This window comes from Microcaecilia unicolor, chromosome 13 (assembly GCF_901765095.1).
Source record: "Microcaecilia unicolor chromosome 13, aMicUni1.1, whole genome shotgun sequence".
Lineage (NCBI taxonomy): Eukaryota > Metazoa > Chordata > Amphibia > Gymnophiona > Siphonopidae > Microcaecilia > Microcaecilia unicolor.
Window position 1 is genome coordinate 96,206,729 of NC_044043.1, and position 20,579 is coordinate 96,227,307.

Below are 20,579 nucleotides of genomic sequence, written 5' to 3' on the forward strand. Positions count from 1 at the left end.
CAAAAGTACCCGGCAGAAACTCAAATAGAGGCGACAGGTTGCCAGAGAAGAGCCGAACCTGTGCGGGAATTTGTCAGCTAGAATTTGAAAATAACACAACTCAGTCATTCCAAGGGACTGAGGGGGGGCGGGGGCACAGCAGCTTTCAGGGCAAGAAAGCACACTAAATTGTATTATAATTTACAGTAATCTGCCTATTTCCACGTTTACCTCGTTGTCAATTGTGTAAAATGATGAAATTTGCTCTTTTTATGGAAGTTAAGCCATTACAACGATGTAAGATCATTATGTCTAGCTACACAAGCTGTATGACACCTAAACAAGCTGAAAGAAACCAATCTACTTAACTTGGAGGAAAAGACCTCAAAGGTCCCAGCTTGACAGCAAGTATAACGTCTTCAGTGTCAGCTCATTGTTGTACTCCGTTCTTATCGTCGGTCACAAAACCCTCCAAAGAAATTTTTCTTAAATAAGAGGTTTTTGTGACCGACGATAAGAACGGAGTGCAACAACGAGCTGACATTGAAGACGTTATACTTGCTGTCAAGCTGGGACTTCTGAGGTCTTTTCCTCCAAGCTAAGTAGATTGGTATCTCATTAATATACAAGACATTAAGAAAATTATTTCAGCTTGTTTAGGTGTCACACACGTTGGGGGTTGCTGAAATTAAGTCTATGTTGAGTTTTCAACCATAGCTACACAAGCTGTCCACCACTTCATAAAGGTGGTTAATAAATCTTCATAAAATGGTACAGTAAGAGGGGATAGAAAAATAAAAAGAGCAGGTGGGAGTACAGGAGAGACAAACACAAAGGAATCCTGTTTAGAAGGATCGAGTCCAAAGAAGCTTAAGGGAGATTAGGCAGACTTTTACGGCCTGTGCCCTGATCGTGGCTGAACAGATTTGGAAGGGCTGGAGAGGAGCTTTTCCGGGGCTTTGACAATAACTACATAAATTTTAGAATAAGGACAGTGCCGGGCAGACCTCTATGGTCTATGCCCTAAAAATGGGAAGAATAGATCATGATCAGGTATATATATGATGTATCACTTCATACCATATGCAAATGAGCTCATCTTGTTGGACAGACTGGATGGGCCATACAGGTCTTACCTGTCGCCATCTACCATGTTATAACGAAAGCTACACAGGAGCAGTCACATACCGGGTGGCGAAAGGAATGAGGAGCTGCAGGAAGACCGTGCTATAGGAAGGGGTCTACCACACACTATGGCAGTTTAATTTTTGTGTAACGTCTGTAAATCTGATCGCGCTTCTCCATTGGCTGCCAATCAACTATGTATTATGTTTAAATCTTGTGTTTAAGTCATACAGCACATCATTTGGGTTCTCCTCTATACTACTGTCTCTCACACCCCCTAACTGTGCCCTTAGGTTTACTGACTCTAATTGACTTGTATGAGGATTAGGAAGACATAAAGGTAGGCGAGAGCTTAGGGGAAGCAACAGAAAGAGTTAGGCTCTTCAGTAATGAGAGAATGCTTGACGAAAGAGTCCCAGTAGTGTGACTTAACAAAGGATAGGGCCAGGTTTAAGATTACAGAGGCGGAGGACCAGATTTGGAGACAGGCAGGTGGTGACGCCAGGCAAGTCCCTGTGCTGCCGATGTCGTAATCTGGTCCTGCTGAAGAAGAGCATACAGTACTGACGATCACTTCGGCCTACATTTTTCACTCGTGCAGATTTCTACATTCACTTTAAAAGCATGCAAAAATCTACCTCAATTTTCAAACGCAAGATCAGCGCACAAGTTGACTTTGAAATGTGGGTCGACCCATGCCTAACAAATACAGAACGCTAATTTTCTGTGCATAAATACATAAGTACCCCACACCCCAGTGCATCCTTTTCCTTCAGTACTTTCTGCCTAAAACATATGTATAGATTTAAAAATAATCAAACTAGAAGCATTTTCTCTCCTGAAATAACCCTGCCTTGAAACACCTCCACTGTGGTGTACATCAGAGTACACGTTTATGTTTATTGGAGGCTTGACATACTGCTTTTTACAACAAATCAAAGCGGTGTACAGACAATTTTAAGAAGGAAGAAAATAGGAAAAGAACAACAATATCAGGACAGCAGGGCAAAGAATCAGAGTAAGTAAAAAAAAAAAAAAAGGGAGAAACAGCGAAGGCAGGTAGGGAAACCGAGACAACCAACTGCCTACTGGAACCCGTCACCAAAGAATTGAAACCACAGGGTTAGGGAAACACCTGGGAAAACAGGTGGGCTTTAAGGAGACAGCGAAAACGGGGGGGACGAAAGCTCAGACTTCAGGGAAGGCGGTAAACAGGGGAACGAAAGCTCAGACTTCAGGGAAGGCGGTAAACAGGGGAACGAAAGCTCAGACTTCAGGGAAGGCGATAATGAATTCCAACGGAAAGGGGCCAAACAAGAAAAAAAAAATTGCAGAGGCGTGAGTGGAGCAAAGACGAGCATAGAGAACAGACGGTGAAGTCAGACAGGAATCGAATGCGGAGAGGAGCTCACATGCAGGACAGTAAGGAGTAATCAGATTGGCCAGATACGGCGGTGAACCCAAGCACAATGCCTTAAAAGTGAAGATCAGAATCTTATAAGTAACCTGGTACTTTATGGGAAAGCCAATGGTGTTCTTTGAAGAGTTACATGATGACAGCGACGAGCATGTGACAGAAGGTGGATGGCGGTATTCTGGACTGTCTGAAATTTACGGAGGGAGGCATCAAGGAGGCCGGCATATACAACACTGCAATAGACTAATTTTGAGGCAACCGAAGCATAAAGAAGAGTAGCACAGCTCTCGGAGAGAAACGGACAGAGTGAGCACAGTAGGCGAAGAGAATAAAAATAGCTCTGAAAGATGGCAGAAATGTGCGAAGCGAAAGGAGATATTTCACATTATCAGTCAGATGAACAGAACCCCATCAATGGATAGCACAACAGGGGGTGCGAAGTGATATCTAGAGAGCCAGATAGTTGAAGATTTCTGTTGATTAAGGTGGAGGCAGCGAGAGACAAGCCAAGAAGAAACAGCATCAAGACAGCTTTGCAAGATTTGGGATGACGAGGATCTTGGGTGGAGACTAGAAGGAAATATAGCATCTCACATGGTGCTCCTGGATGAGAGATGCCAGAGGACGTAAGAAAACATTTATTTATTTATTTGAATTTATTTATTGCCATTTTGAAGGAATTCACTCATTAAAGAGCAATGGCGTGGAACTAATGCCCAGACCTTTACCGGAACACAGAATAGGCAATTTTCAGACAGCTGAGCTGTACTGAACATTGCCCTCGTTTGCATATACAAAGGGACCCGATTTCTCGCAGCGCTAAAAATGTCACAAACAAAAAAAAAAAACGAAAAGAGGAAGAATAGCCTAGTGGTTAGAACAGTGTTTCCCAAGTTGGTCCTGGAGGACCCCCCTTGCTAGTTGGGTTTTCGGGATATCCACAATGAATATGCTTGAGATTGATTTGCATACACTGACTCCACTGTATGCAAATCTTTCATGCGTATTCATTGTGACTATCCTGAAAACCTGACTGGCAAGGGGGTACTCCAGGACCGGACTTGGGAAACACAGGACTGACAACCAGGGAAGCCCAGTTCAAATCTCACTGCTGCTCCTTGTGATCTTGGGTAAATCATTTAATCTTCCATTGCTTGAGATACAAAATTAGACTGTAAACTCTCTGGGCACAAGGAAATATCTATCATGCCTGAACATAATTAACTAGCTGCAACTGAAAAAGGTGTGAGTAAAATCCAAAACCCAAATAAACTTGGCTCCCATGAGAAACTAAGTTGAGGTGATCACTGCCTCCTCTTCGCCCTGCTCCCACACATCCCCAAGTGTCTCTCCCTCCGTCCCCTGGATTCTTAGGCTTCACTCATCCTTTTTCAACCCTGGGCCTCTCCCCTGCCTAAGAGCAGGAACACAGCAGTACTTCATAACTGCGGCTGCCTCTTCAGCGGGCTGTCTAATCCGAAGACTGCCCCGTGGTTCCTGGAGACCCGACATCACTGTATGGTTCAAATCACTAGACTGAAGCTGCCACGTGTAAGTTAACACTGCTGGCTAAGAGAAGGGAAGCCTGTGAACCAGCCAGAGGGTGAAATGGGGGTTGTGCTGTGGAAGGGGACACAGGGAGGTTGGCCCTCCTCTGATGGCAGTTTTCAAAGAGTAAGGTGCTTTGGTATTATTCAGTCCGTAGGGCCGGTGCTAGGGGGTGGCAACCAGAGCAACTGCCCTGGGCCCCCCCCCATGCCATAGGGGGTCTCCCCAAGCCTAGCTCAAGGAGGCACAGCATGAAGATTGGGGAGGAGGCCCAAGACCCGTTTCTGCCCTGGACCCCTTCTTGTCTAACAGTCCCACCTGTCACCAGATGGCTTAGCGAAAGGTTTCTCTCTATTCCTTATTGGGCATCGGGGGCATAACTACAGGGGGCCACGGGGGCCTGGGCCCCCGCAAATTTCATCCGGGCCCCTGGTTTGGCTGGTGGGGGTCCCCAATCCCCGCCAGCCGAAGCCTTCTTCAGCGCCGGTCTCTCTGGAGCAGCCACATTCGCTGCCCTGCTCTAAGAGCAGGACAGTGAACATGGCTGCTCCGAGTCCGGAGAGACCGGCGCTGAAGGCGGCTTCGGCTGGCGGGGGTTGGGGATCCCCGCCAGCAAAGGTATTTGTTGGCGAGGTGAAGCCAGGCAGGCAGGCGGGTGGGTGAGGAGGTGGCGGCGGTGGAAGGGGGATGGGTGGCACTCAAAATGTGCACCCAACCTCGGGCTCTGGCCCCCTTCCCACCGTAAGGTCTGGCTACACCCCTGTTGGGCACGCTTAAGTCATAACTAAGGTTTCACACATTTAGCCCTTACAAACCTTTGCTGGATTTACTAGATCTGGACAGCCATAAAAGATTACCAGCAGAAAAGAGATCCAAAACCCGTGATTTTCTGCCATGTCATGCATGCCAGGTCATTAGCTCACTTGCTTTTCCCCACAAAAGGGGTTAGACGGTTTCCTAAAGGACAAGTCCATAAACCACTACTAAATGGACTTGGGAAAAATCCACAATTCCAGGAATAACATGTATAGAATGTTTGTACGTTTGGGAAGCTCGCCAGGTGCCCTTGGCCTGGATTGGCCGCTGTCGGGGACAGGATGTTGGGCTCGATGGACCCTTGGTCTTTTCCCACTGTGGCATTACTTATGTACTGAAACTGCAGGGGAAGGTGGGGGCTTCTTATGGTCCTCACCCGATACCACTGTATTTTGCATTCCTGCCATTCTGAAGGCCGTTTCTACTTTTTACTGACAAGTCTGGCCATCGGAACATTAGTTTCGGAAACACCAGCATAAATGACATTGCACTTCCTTTGTGGGAGGAAAAGGTAGCCAATTAATCTACAATGCTAATACTTATAATTACAGTATCACAAAGGCTTCCAGATTTCCAGGACTGATATTTCCGGGCTCAACGGATTATGGTACTTAACGACTATAAAAGTTGATCTCATAAAATAACTGCTCCATAGAAGAGAAGCCTAAAAACAAATCTATCGACCTCAAAAGTAAGGTCAGAGCACCCAGGAGCTCGTCTACTTTCTAGCTGCGCTGCTGGAAAGAACAGAAGTTATTCCACAGTATTTCCTAACCATTTCACGGCAGGAATCAGGGTACCTGGGGATGGGAAGGTGAAATGAAGGTTACACCGCTGGAGGTGCTCCCAGGGCTGGGGAAACGACTGCACAGATACAGAAAAAAAAATCAACGCAGGAAAAACGATCCGTTTGGGAAGCAAATTGAGTTTGGTTTCTTAGCCCGTCAGCACAACATTTTGAGTTGGGCAAAGCTAAAACCTTTGAGAAAAGAAGAGGCCAAGGAGAAAACACGCCAAGGAAAACCACAGGGGCAGAGAATGGATTTAAGAATGTTAGGAACAGAAGACAGGCCTGCATCTTTGTTCATGATCTGTCTTTTAACTTTCATTCCTTGGCCTCTTGATCTCCTACAAGCTCCCTCTATGCCTCTGGATTTCACTAGATCAGCTCAGCTTATTATCCTTAACTTCTTTCTCCTGATTCTGAATATTGCTTAGTTTTGTACGTCAGTGCTGAATTAGGCATGCAAACAGCATCCTGCTTCTGGCTTTCCTAGGCTGCTCTTTTGTACTGGCTGTTGTTATAAGTGAAACTCAATAAAGGCATAGCTTGAAGGAACAAAGGGAAGAGAGAGGGGGTGGCACAGAAGGAAATTAGGGCAGGGAAAAGGGTGACAAAGGATTCTGGTAAACCTGCAATTCTGCGTTGATGTCATCCCGCAAATCTGGTTCCCTTTGGGAGTAACAGCAGTAAAGGCAGTGCTGGCCCAGAAAGGACAAGACGGATGAGCCTGTGGGCTACTTCCTAGCTTGGCACTCCCTCAGCATCCCTTTTCCCCACAACACCCTCGCTGCTCATCCTACCCTAAAAATCCGGCCCAGGCTGAGAGAGATTTAATTGGTAATAAATTTCAAAACAAATTGGAGAAAAAAATGTATTCACTCAATGTAATTCTGGAATTCGTTGCCAAAGAATGTGGAAAAAGCAGTTAGCTTAGCAGGGTTTTAAAAAAATATAAGATCTGGACAAGTTCTTACAAGAAAATTCCACAAGCCATTATAAAGATGGCCTTGGGAAAATCTACTGCTTATTTCTAGGATACATCATAAAATCTGTTTTACTGTTCTGGGAACTTGCCAGGTACTTCTAACCTGGATTGGCCACTGCTGGAAACAGGATATTGGGCTCGATGTACCTTTGGTCTGTCCTGGTATGGTGATTCTTACAGTCTTATAATTTTATGCCAGGATTCCTATGTACAAAGGCCACGTAGGGGCTATTTCTAGCTTATTTTATAAAGAACGGTGGCGCCTTTGTGTCTTCATAAAGCACTAGGGGGAGGAAACATATCGAGACAGAAGCCGTGGACATTTACCCCTGTTTGAGTATCGGCATAATGTAGGCGTGTGTTTTATTAACGCATGAAAATTGTGACTCCACCCCTGAACATGCCTTTGCATGTGTCACATCACTAGTGTAACTCCTGTGGCCATTTTACAGAAGCCCATTTCACAAGCAAAGACTCCATCACACAATTAAGAGGGGGATTTTCAAAAGGCTTCACAGACAGTGAATGGATATTTCTCCTTGGCAAGTTCCCCTTCAAAAGGTGCCCCAGGCCCTTTGCAGGAAAGCAGGATGGTAGCCAGCTACGCGCAGGTGTTGCGGCCATACAGGGTGCAAAGGAGATGGGGCACCAAAATTCCACCCCTGCCCACTGCCTCCCCTGATTGGCTACAATGCTATATGGGTGGGGCCGAAGTGCAAGGGGGAGTATTGCACAGGGCACATTTTCAACTGCAGGAAAGAGCAGGTACGCTGACAACAGCATGGAAACAAATATCACTGGGGAGAGGCATGGGAGGGGGGGAGAAACAGGCCATCAAAAGTGTGCATTTTGAAATCCCCACATCTGCTTCTTTTTCCTGTTCTCCCCGCCCTCCTCCCCCCCCCCACCACACACCAATACTTTGCATAGCGCTGCCCAAGCTTTCACTGTGGAGACAGCTGTACATAGGGAAAAGGATTTGATTTACCACCTTCCTGTGGTTACAATCAAAGGAGGTTTACATATTACATACAGGTACTTATTTTTGTACCTGGGGCATTGGAAGGTAACTTGCCCAGAATCACAAGGAGCTGCAGTGGGAATCGAACCCAGTACACCAGGTTCTCAGACTACTGATTCAAAAACACCACAAATATTAAGTACTTTGTGACAGGGGCATAGACAGAACTCATGGTGGGAGGGGGCCAGAGCCCAAGGTTGGGGGGCACATTTTGAGTGTCAGCGTGCACAAGAGGAGAAAGAAGAGCAGGGGGCAGGCAGCAAACGCGGCTGCACCGGAGACCGCGCTGAAGAAGGCTTCAGCTGGTGGTGGTTAGGGACCCCCGCCAGCCAAACCAGGGGCCCGGATGAAATTTGCGGGGGCCCAGGCACCCCCGTAGCTGCGCCCCTGCTTTCTGAGCCAGGAGGATATAAAGCAGCGTAAATCTTTAAATTCTGAACAGTAGAAACTACCCATCACAAATGAGCTTGATGCGGCCAGTCTACTGCATGGCGAACTGATAGCGGTCTCAGAGACCACCCAGGGTACCTCAGAAAGAGAATGCAAGTACTTCTGAATGTGGCAGGGCGCTAGGACTTCAGATCAGATAATTTCATGGGGGAAAAAAATCCCATTTGTACTTTTCTAATGAAGTTGGTAAGAAAGTGGGTCAGCCAGGTTTTTTTTTTTTTTGTGCATTAAAAAAAAGCAGATTAGCAGCTGGTGCCTGAGGATGGCTGGCAGAGCTGCTGGATGATCAGGCAGTTCCCTGGCACTGCCAGCTGTTGCCTCCTCTGGAGGCCACCGTTGCAGGTCCAACCTCTTAAGTGCAGGTGGTCTCATTACATACATCTGTGTTTGCTCTCTGCTGCAAAATAAATCCTTTGCTTAACCCTTCTACGGGTGGAGAAGAATAACAAGTTCTGCCCACCCGCAGAAACCGACCCTGAGAACTGTGGATCTCCTGTCTCAGCTTCAAAAAAAGGGTCGGATGGCTTCCTGGAGGAAAAAGCCATGTAGAATGTTATTGAACGGACGAGGGAATAATACAGTATTTCTAGGAGGGGCGGGACAAACTGCTTGTTCTTTTGGCCGCTGTCGGTGACAGGGTGCTGGGCTCGATGGACCCTTGGTCTGTCCCAGCATGGCGATGCTTATGCACTTATGTACTTTGCGTGAATCGAGCAACCACCGTAACCACCTGTCAGCCACCATTGTATTCTCAGGACCTTACAGACATGGGACCTGAAAGGAACATGTAAGGGGGGGGGGGGGGGGGGGGGAGGAGTACCAGACTGAACCCAGGAGACCGAGAGTCCCTACTGCCTGTTTGCTTAATCATATGAAACATTAGAAGGCTGAAAAGGAAGAAGACCAAAGCCAACTATGAAATGCAGAATTATGATGGTAAAAGCTGCAGCAAGACAGATTCTTCAGCGGGGGATCCTGGATGGGCTGCAAATGCTCTAAACGCCAGCCTCTCTGGATCTGTTATCAGTGCTCTCAGCTCTTCTACCGGGCACACATGCCTGCTATGAACAGCTGCCACCACAGAGATGCTGCGTAATGAGAAAGGAAATTCAGCAGGAACATGGACCCCTCCCCCCAGGAAAGGGGGGCAATACGGACACCACAGCTCTCCCATGCACACAAAGCACAAACTGGTGAATTCCTCTCGATACATCTTCAATCCCTCAAAACCTCTGCAAACATACTGGAAAGCTTTCAGTTCACATCATATGACATGACAACTTTCTTGCATAAAATCTTCAAACTACGACTGCACTTCAGAACTCCTTAGAAAATCAAATGGCGCATAGATGTAAATTTGTATGGCCTAATTACAGATACATCATTCAGTCTTACGTTTACAGGCTTGCTTAATATACCACCCACTTCTAAATAAAAGATCGCAGCGGTTCACAAAACAGGTAGACAATAATAAAAATAAAAGAGAAAAAGGAACGCCAAAGGTGTTATTGCTGGAGAAGGACCAGCGGAATAATTTGAGGTCAATGATTAATTTGGAAATCATTTCATTTGTGATTTTTTATGACCCTCCCATTCACCACGTCAGTACCAAAAGATTGCAGCACCTCACCCCAATCAACCCATTTTCTTTTTTCAATACAGTTTTACTGGTGATTTGGATCTATCTTTTTTGCACATAATTATGGAATAAAATTGCAGGAGTCCCGTTCAGACACGAATGACTTTCTTGGGCCCTTCAGAGTCCGCCAAGAGACCTCAGGAATCACAATTCTCAAAGACACTGCTTTAGCCTCAAAATAAAAAAAACTTCCCATAGATTTTATCAAAGTACCTGTTAAAATGGAACTAATACATTTTTAGATTTAAGAGCTTTACTGGAGCACTTTGCTGACTGCCAAAGGCTGGGTAGCACTAGGCTATTAAATAGTTCCAGTACTTAAAACATTAGAATACAGAAAAAAAATTATTAATGCTTTCTATACCGCTATTTAAACCACCAGCAAAGGGGGGGGGGGGGGGGGGGGGGGAAGCAGGGCCGGCTCAAGGGACAGTGGCACCTTCAGCCAACTTGCTTTGGTGACGTCCCACCTCCATCGCATCGCTTCTGGTGCCCCCTCCCTCCTCCGTGGGTTCGGCAACTCTCACCTCCCCCAGATCCAGTCTTTCTCCCTCCTCTGTCCCCATCCCTGCGAATCTGACACTGCTCCCTCACCTCTCTCACTCCCCTGCAATCTTCTATATTGGTCACCAGAAGCAGAAGAATAACAGGCTGCCTTCAGTCAGCCCCTGGGTCTTCCCTCTACCGTATCCCACCGACAGGAAATTGCATCAGAGGAGGCAGGAAACGGCTGAGGGAAGACGCAGGGGCTGACCGAAGGTAGCCTGTCATGCTGCTGCTGCCATCGGTGACCAACATACTGCAGGGGAGCAAGGTGAGGGAGAGACTGGTCTGGGGGGGGGGGTGTGGGGGGAAAGGTTTAACCTGTAGAAAGGCTAGGTATTTTGGCACCCTTAAAAGGGCCACAGCCTCACCTGCTCCAATGGTTAAGATGACCCTTGGGGGGGGGGGGAATGTTATCAACACGAGCTACAGTTAAGACTTAATAATTTGGATCAACAATAAACATTAACTACCTCTTACTGTATAAAATGAGACCTGTGCTAAAACAGCACAAATTAGTGGTAAAATAACACACATTAACGGCAGCCCACATTGATAATTTCCCCCCCTTAGTGTGAAGAGTTTCAGTGATGTCACAATGGCTTGATTGCTCTATACTTGGCTCACTTTTATTACATTATAGAAGTGATTCCCATTTCTAGAGAGATTTCTTTTTTCTTTAATTAAGGAAGGAAGTTGTCAATGCGGGCTACCATTAAGACATGTTATTTTACAGTTAACCCAGTTATTAGTAACTAGGTCTCATTTAATAAAATGGGACCTGTGCTAAAATAGCACAAGTTAGTGGTACAATAACACATCTTAACAGTAGCCCATGTTGATAACTTCCCCCCTTAGTGTGAAGAGTTTCAGTCTCTGGTAACCAGAGCTGATATTGTCATAATGCCTCATTCCACCAATGCCTAAGAGCCAACCTCATCAGTGATGTCACAATGGCTTCACTGTCTACATAGGCTTACTTTTATTACATATAGCAGTGATTTAACCAGAGCTGATATTGTGATGTCATAATGCCTCATTCCACCTATGCCTAAAAGCCAACCTCATCAGTGATGTCACAATGGCTTGACTGTCCTATACTTGGCTCACTTTTATTACATAGAGCAGTGATTTAACCAGAGCTGATATTGTGATGTCATAATGCCTCATTCCACCAATGCCTAAAAGCCAACCTCATCAGTGATGTCACAATGGCTTGACTGTCCTATACTTGGCTCACTTTTATTACATAGAGCAGTGATTTCCATTTTTAGAAACATCTCTTTTTTTCTTTAATTAAGGGGAGAAGTGATCAACATGGGCTACCGTTAAGACATGTTATTTTACTGTTAACCTCAATTATTAGTAACTAGGTCTCATTGCATAAAATGGAACCTGTGTTGAAACAGTACAAATTATTTTTTGTTGTTGCATTTGTATCCCACGTTTTTCCACCTCTTTGCAGGCTCAATGTGGCTTACAATACATCATGAGTAACAGAAATACATGAAAAAGTATACATTTAGTGATAACTGAAGGATTTTGGGTAGCATGATAATGATAAAACATGATAGTGTATTAACAAACAAACATAATAAGAAGTAATTTAAGAAATATATAACAGTTGTATAAAAAAGTATACATTTAGTAGTAGTTACAGGATCTTGGGTATCATGATAGTGAAAAAGCATGGTAGTGTTTTGGCAAGTAGATATTGTAGAGGCAGTTTTGGATGTGCGTATAGGAGTTTATGTTTGTTGATCATTGTTGTATGCCTTGTTAAAGAGATGCGTCCTCAGTAGAACTCGGAAGTTAGCTAATTCGTAGATTGTTTTTAATTTGCGCGGTAGCGCATTCCAGAATTGTGTGCTCAAGTAGGAAAAGGTTGACGCATGCGTTAGTTTGTATTTGAGACCTTTGCAATTTGGGAAATGAAGATTGAGGAATGTGCGGGATGATTTTTTAGCATTCCTGGGTGGTAGGTCTATCAGGTCTGACATGTAGGTTGGTGCGTCTCCATGAATAATTTTATGAACTAGGGTGCATACTTTGAACGTAATACGTTCTTTAAGTGGAAGCCAGTGCATCTTTTTCATAGGGGTTTAGCACTTTCGTATTTTGCTTTACCGAATTCAAGTCTGGCTGCGGTGTTCTGAGCTGTCTGAAGTTTCTTGATTATTTGTTCTTTGCAACCAGCGTAGAGTGCATTGCAATAATCTAGGTAGCTGAGTACCATTGATTGTATCAGGTTGCGAAAGACGGTTCTTAGGAAGAAAGGTCTTACTCTTTTCAATTAGGGGCTCTTTCCTGCCCCGAAGAGGTCACTAGACCACCAGGGCAGTAGTAAGGTAAGGGGAGGGGGGTGACGGGGTGTGTGACAGGGGGGAGGGGAAAGTGTGACAGGGGGTGGGGCAAAGTGAAAGGGGGCAGGGCATGTGTCCTTTCTGGGGGACAAAATATGGTAACCCTACCTCAGGGACAAATTTAGGGTTAGATTTAGTAAACAGCACAGCCCCCACACAACACACATGCTAACACATGGTGATGTGCGTTATTTACCACAGGTTCCATTTTCTGATAACAGGCATTTACAGCATTGGTACGCACCAACATGGTACAGCCTCCACTAAATCTAGCCTCTAGACCCAGGGGTGCCTAATCTCTGTCCTCGCCAGGGTCAGGTTTTCAGGATTTCCCCAATGAACATGCATGAGATCTATCTGAATACAACGGAGGCAGTTCATGCAAATTAGATCTTCTGCATATTCACTGGGGAAATCCTGAAAACCCGGCTGTAAGTCCTCCTGTGGTCCCTTGTCTTGACCTACTGATGAAAAGGCTTGAACTAAATGTAAACAAAGGATGAACTTCAACAAGGCCCCTGCAACATTTGCAGCATGAAAAAACATTATAGATTTAAGGCCAAGACCTCCCATCCTGTCCTAGGGACACAGTCACACATATCTTCAGGATGTGCACCACAAACACATATGAGAGATAAGTACATAAGTAATGCCACACTGGGAAAAGACCAAGGGTCCATCGAGCCCAGCATCCTGTCCATGACAGCGGCCAATCCAGGTCAAGGGCACCTGGCAAGATTCCCATATACTGGACACCCAGAGTTTACTAATTTCTCTCTGGCATATTATAGATATCCAGAAAACCCATACAAGGGTGGGATCACTAGAATAAAACCTGGAAGCCCTGATCTAAACTGATTTTTTTTTTGTTACATTTGTACCCCGCGCTTTCCCACTCATGGCAGGCTCAATGCGGCTTACATGGGGCAATGGAGGGTTAAGTGACTTGCCCAGAGTCACAAGGAGCTGCCTGTGCCTGAAGTGGGAATCAAACTCAGTTCCTCAGTTCTCCAGGACCAAAGTCCACCACCCTAACCACTAGGCCACTCCTCCACTGTTGCTACTATTTGAGATTCTACATGGAATGTTGCTATTCCACTAGCAACATTCCATGTAGAAGTTGGCCCTTGCAGATCATCAATGTGGCTGCGCAGGCTTCTGCTTCTGTGAGTCTGACGTCCTGCACATACGTGCAGGACGTCAGACTCACAGAAACAGAAGCCTGCGCAGCCTTCTACATGGAATGTTGCTAGTGGAATAGCAACATTCCATGTAGAATCTCCAATAGTAGCAACATTCCATGTAGAATCTCCAATAGTATCTATTTTATTTTTGTTACATTTGTACCCTGCGCTTTCCCACTCATGGCAGGCTCAATGCGGCTTACATGGGGCAATGGAGGGTTAAGTGACTTGCCCAGAGTCACAAGGAGCTGCCTGTGCCTGAAGTGGGAATTGAACTCAGTTCCTCAGTTCCCCAGGACCAAAGTCCACCACCCTAACCACTAGGTCACTCCTCCACTCCATGCAAAGTGATCTATGGTATCACTTTGCATAAAGTGTTTTACTAATGAACGAACAAAAACACAGAAAATAATTAAATACTTCTATTCCGAATTCACCTATACGGTTCTATGCGGATCACAAAATCACAAGAAATAGAACATATCTAAGACATAATATCAAAATACCATACCAATAACAGGAGATAAAATATACAACCTTAGCAAAAGAGAAAACAAAATTAGATTCTAGTTAACTCAAATTTACAAAATAAGTTTTCAATGCTTTCCAAAACCGAAAAAGAATTCCTCAATCATACTGACAAAGGCAGAGCTGTCCAAACGAAAGCCATGTCACACCTCACTGTCGTTGCTCTGACTCACTAAAGGACAGCAGGGCCGCTGAGGGGGGGGGGGGGCAGGGGGGACAAAATTCCCCTGGCCTCCAAGGGGGGCCCGGCGCCAGGGTGTCTCTCCTTCTCCTGCTCCCAGGCCGCTGGCGCTGCAGTCCCCGGTCTCACCTGCCTGCTTCGGCTCCGTCGACAGCCCCCCTCCGTCCACCACCGGGCCCCCTGCATTCAAATCGGCAGCGCCTCACCTCTGTTTGAAAGTGGCAGGATCGCCTCCCTTCGAGCCCTTCCTCACTGTGCCCCGCCCTCACGGAAACAGGACGTTACATCAGACGAGAGTGGGACACAGTGAGGGAGGGCCTGAGGGAGGAGATCCTGCCGCTTTCACATAGAGGTGAGGCGCTGCCGATCTGAATGCAGGGGGCCCGGTGGCGGACAGAGGGGGGCTGTCGACGGAGCCGAGGGCAGGCAGGTGAGACCGGGGAATGCAGTGCCGCGGGTGGGGGGGGGGGGTGGCCTTGTCCCGGGCCCGGCTCTCCACGGCCCTGAAGGACAGAAATGCAAAAACTGGTCTGACAGCTCTGTGGTTGTGACCCAGGTACAATTCACAGGTTAAATGCGGTCATGGTGACATTCTGAGATCGATGGGAGTATTGGTCATCACACAATAGTGACATCTGGTGGCCAGACTTAAAAGTGCAGTCTGTGGCCCCTGACCTAAGACTATTAATGCAGAGTCAGGTAGATGAGGGTTAAAAAGGAGGGAAATCCCAGGTAATTATTCATGGCACTGTAGTCCCACAGACACTAGTTCAGGCTCAGCTAGAGACCCAAAGTAGCAGGAGAAAACTGTGAGAAACCTGGGGGAACAACCCCTTAAAAAAAGAAATTACAGCATGGAGGTATTAGATCACAGAATTCAGAGCTGTGAATACGAAAGGGGGATAATGTATTGTGAACAGCACAGAGCTGGCCAGTACTTTTAAAGTTGGGACGAGACATAGAAACCCATTGCTTTTGATCAAGCCTGTATCCAGTGTCTCTCATAACACTCACACTCTTTTGTCCTTCTGCAATGGGAAATGGTCTCTTCCTATCCCCCTACCCCGTCTCAGACCAGAGAAAAGCTCTCTCATGGCTCAGTGGCTTTCCCACTGGGTTCCAGAATTGGCAGTTGATTTTCTGAGTTTCTGCTCCTCTCTCCACATAGTAACTACCATTCTGGGATGTCACACACATACATACACAATTAGGCAAACACCCCGCAGAGGCTGCAGGGAGACAAGTCCTGAATGTGATATTGCGGCTTTTTGCCTGGTGTGAAACTAAAGCCACAGTTCTATAGGGATTTGTCTACAAAACCCCGAGTGGTTTAGAACAAGTAGAAGTGAATCGCTTTTTATTCATTCCAAAAGGGTTCGTTCGCAACCGCATCGAGTCATTGCACCTGGACTTGCCTTGATCCTCTGTTTTCCGTGCCGAATGTCCCTCTCGCTGCTCCCTTACCTCTTCACTTTGTCTCCTCCTAATTGCCTCCCCGTGCATTAGCTGCAAGTTTTGGGGTTGTCAAAGGCTCTTGCCTTGGATCTAGCCCTCCTCTCGCTTTCCTTGGCTGTGCCCTGTTGTCCTTTTCACCTCCGAAAGGACAACAGGGGACACTCAACGAAGTTACATGGAAATACTTTTGAAACAAACAGGAGGAAATATTTTTTCACTCAAGAAATAAGCTCTGGAACTCTTTGCCGGAGGATTTAGTTACAGCAGTTAGCGTATCTGGGCTTTAAAACAAGGTTTGGACAAATTCCTGGAGGAAAAGTCCATAGTCTGCTATTGAGACAGATATGGGGAAGCCACTGCTTGTCCTGGAATTGGTAGCATGGAATGCTTCCATGAAGTACTTGTGACCTGGCTTGGCCACTGTTGGAAACAGGATACTGGGCTAGATGGACCACTGGTCTGACGCAGTATGGCCAGTCTTATGTTGCCATGTTTGCACAGAAACGCCCCACACTCGGCAACAATAATGTGCACCTGGTAAGTTGTTTTGAGTTGTGCCAACGTAAGTGTTCATGTGTGTGTAACATGGCATGGCTGTATGTATTTCTGATGGAGTGGAGGAGTGGCCTAATGGTTAGTGTAGCGGGTTGTAGAACCTGGGGAACTGGGTTCGATTCCCACTGCTGCCTGATGGTCGCCAGTGGGTTGATATGTTCAATTCGCTCTGCAGCTCTGGTGATCCTGGGCAAGTTACTTAACCCTCCGTTGCCCCAGGTACAACAGTAGTAAAATGTACCGTGAGCCCACTACGGACAGACCCTGTACCTGTAAAGTGAAGCTCTAAGCAGTATATAAATACTCAAATGAATAAATGATAACCCATAAGTGTGCAAGGGTGTGAGGCAATGCGTTTCTCTCTGTCTGTGGGAGGTAGAGAAAGTTCTGCCGCTCTCCCAGCACGGGACATTTGCCTCATCTCTCTCTCCCTGGGGAACCCCTTAAAAATACAGCAGTCTGGCAGACAGAGGCATTTGTCATCAGACTCATGAAAAATGGACAAGCAGCCAGAGACAGACAGATGGCATTTTAGCAGCCCTGTGACTGAAGGCAGAAATACAGGACTGAAAGGCATAAGAGTATTTGAAAGTAAATACAATGTACAGCTACATGGCAGCTTAATATATTAATCAATGATTCTATCTGCCTTGCACAACCTCAGTTCTCTGTGGATTTCCTCCCTCCCCCAAATTATAAGTAGTCTGTCTCTCTTCCCCGTCCCCTCAACACTGGTTCTTAATGGGACCCCCCCCCCAACAGCTATTTGGGACAGTATCCTATAAAGTCATCTGTGCAGGGCAGTCTCCATCTTGCACTCATATCTGCACACTGAGTGCACTCCTCTGACACCTTGTGCAACTCATAAATACATAAGTAATTCCATACTGGGAAAAGACCAAAGGTCCATCGAGCCCAGCATCCTGTCCCCAACAGCGGCCAATCCAGGTCAAGGGCACCTGGCAAGCTACCCAAACGCACAAACATTTTATACAAGTTATTCCCGAAATTGTGGATTTTTCCCAAGTCCATTTAGTAGCGGTCTATGGACTTGTCCTTTAGGAAACCGTCCAACCCCTTTTTAAACTCTGCCAAGCTAACCGCCTTCACTACGTTCTTCGGCAACAAATTCCAGAGTTTAATTATGCGTTGGGTGAAGAAACATTTTCTCCGATTCGTTTTAAATTTACTACACTGCAGTTTCATCGCATGCCCCCTAGTCCTAGTATTTTTGGAAAGCGTGAACAGACGCTTCACATCCACCTGTTCCACTCCACTCACCCACCCTGCACCTGCCAATAAAAGGAGATGGTTGGCTGGGAGCAATTTTTGTGCCCCTCTATATTTGCACCTTGTGAGACTACACCTTTGATTCAGTCCTTGGCACTGCACTACCCTCCCCCGATACGTTAATTTCTGTTGCTGATTGCGTTTGTATGATACCCTTACCGAACACCTCCATAATCCTGGAATCGTCTTCTTTGCACTTCTAATTTAATATTGCTGTTGCAATTGTTCTTCCTTCTCTTATTTTAAAATCACATTGGGCATTATTTTGGCAAACGTGCACAAACTACCATGACAAACAGAGATCCTGGAATCTTATGCAGGCCGGTTTATCAAAGCATTATTGACATTCTGCAGGACAAGTCAAAGGTAAGAAATAATAAAACAACAAAAACAGACTAGGAATTTCATTAATTTGGATTTAGCTCACACCTTTTTCAGTAGTAGCTCAAGGTGAGTTACATTCAGGTGAAGTAGGTATTTCCCTGTCCCTGGAGGGCTCACAATCTAATCCTGAACCCAAGATCACAAGTACCAGCAGAGTTTGAACTGGGCACTTCTGGATGTCATATATAAAGTCAAATGTTAGGTCTAAATTTACTAAAGTACACTACGGCATTGAATGCCGTTCATGTGTGTTGCTTATAACTAAGTCCCACTGCTTAAAATGGGACCCGAGGTAAACAAAGCTTCATAATATGTATTAGTGCAAAGTAGTGGAATAGTCATTGAGCAGCAGGTGAGAACCAGGGTTCAAATCGCACTGATGCTCCTTGTGATCATGGGCAAGTCACTTAACCCTCCATTGGCTCAGGCACAGACTAAAGCCCTCCAGGGACAGGAAAATACCTACTTCACCTGAATGTAACTCACCTTGAGCTACTATTGAAAAAAGAAATCCATTTCCCCTCTCATAAAAAAAAAAAGAATCAGAAAAAAACCTAACCAATTGGCGTATGGATGTATAAAGAGATCTTGAGTATTACTAAAGTGAATCAAATTATCAACTGATCACAAGCGCAGGGGTAAAGCACTGCAGTGATGTTACGGAGTAGAGTTTCCTGAATCAATTCTGTGCATGCATCTGAATGAAGGCACCTGAAAATACTCTGGTCAGATAAGCGCAGGGAGTGCAAAGGTACATAAGAAGCTGCTAAATCTATCAATGGAAGAGGTGCAGTCCCTTTTGATGCCTTAAAGACCTACCAAATTACTGAGAACCAGAGCTAGGAAAGATATTGTGCCAAGTCTATCTTCCACATCCAGTAATTAAAAGTGCTGGAAGGTCTTAAAATAACATCTGTCCAGTGTCCACTGGAAGATCTACTGCAGGTGGAAGTGTTTGCAATTGGCTGAAGGCTATGCTGTGGTATCCTCACATAGGCACCCAGCTCCTGAGGGCAAAGGTTATATTTAAGCGACATGGAACTAGGTGACAAGGAATAGGACCCAAGCCATAAGGCAGTGACAAGAAGGGCACTGCCTAAAGCAGGAGAGGGTGAGTAGAGGGGCACAGCTGTGCCTAGGTGCACGGACAGCAAGTCCAGTTGAGAACAAAAGTCCATTTCCAAAAGAGATCCATTGCTCAAACCTGGAACAAGGGCACAGTGCAAAGAGGTGAAGAGGACAACAGGGGCACAGCCAAGAGAAGGGAGAGGAGGGCTAGATCCGAGGCAAAAGCCCGTGACAACCCTGAAACTTGCAGCTAATGCACGGGAAGACCGGGGAGGCAATTAGGAAGAGACAAGTGAAGAGGCAAGGGAGCAGCGATAAGACATTCGGCACAGAGAACAGAGGATTAAAGCAAGTCCAGGTGCAATGACTTGATGCGGTTGCAAACGAGACAAGGTGAAGAGGCAAGGGAACAGCGAGAGAGACATTCAGCACGGAGAACAGAGGATTAAGGCAAGTCCAGGTGCAATGACTTGATGCGGTTGCAAATGAACCCCAAACCCCATCGGATTTGAGACAAGGTGAAGAGGCAAGGGAACAGCGCACGGAGAACAGAGGATTAAGGCAAGTCCAGGTGCAATGACTTGATGCGGTTGCAAATGAACCCCAAATCCCATCGGATTTGAGGCAAGGGAACAGCGAGAGAGACATTCAGCACGGAGAACAGAGGATTAAGGCAAGTCCAGGTGCAATGACTGCAAATGAACCCCAAATCCCATCGGATCTGTGAAGTTCCCGCTGACCTACAAATTCCGGGTTCAGCTCTGAACCTTGAGACAAGGGTACCGGGAGCTCACCGTTATCCGGACCCCCCCCCCCCCCCCCGGACACTCAGCTGCCGCACGTGCCGGGGCATCACCTGGCGGAAACTTTCCTGACCATTTGCACGCTCGTTGGGGGGGGGGGGGGGGGGAGCACAGGTGAAAACAGGAGCCTCCGCTCTTACCTTCCGTGCTGGCCGCGCACACGCACAGCGTCACCGACAGCAGCGCGTGCGCCCAGCCCATGGTACCGACGGACAAACCCGGGCCGCCTCGCGCTCCAGTCCAGCGCCGGCTGCAGCAGCAGAGCCGAGTGCGCTGTCCGCGCGCGCACTGGAGCAGCCTGCCCACGGGGGGAGGAGACTGAGCGGCCGTCACAGCGGCTCGGCCAATGAGGCATGGGGGCCGGGCTGTGCGCTGCTGGACCCCGCCCACGGACACACCCACAGCTCTCCGCGCGGCGCAGCAGGTGTATGGTACGTGTGTCCGAGCCCAGTATACGTACA

General features: G+C 46.6%; 1 protein-coding gene across 1 annotated transcript in view; it reads right to left on the reverse strand.

Annotated features, from left to right (window-relative positions):
* Window positions 1-20,334, reverse strand: part of LOC115482471 (ephrin type-A receptor 8-like) — a 194,631-nt gene extending 174,297 nt beyond the window's left edge. Inside the window, exon 1 of the mRNA XM_030222244.1 lies at window positions 20,259-20,334. Within this exon, the coding sequence (XP_030078104.1) occupies window positions 20,259-20,319 (61 nt within the window). The 5' untranslated portion in view covers window positions 20,320-20,334. The remainder of the gene's footprint in view (window positions 1-20,258) is intronic.
* Window positions 20,335-20,579: the final 245 nt, after the last annotated feature.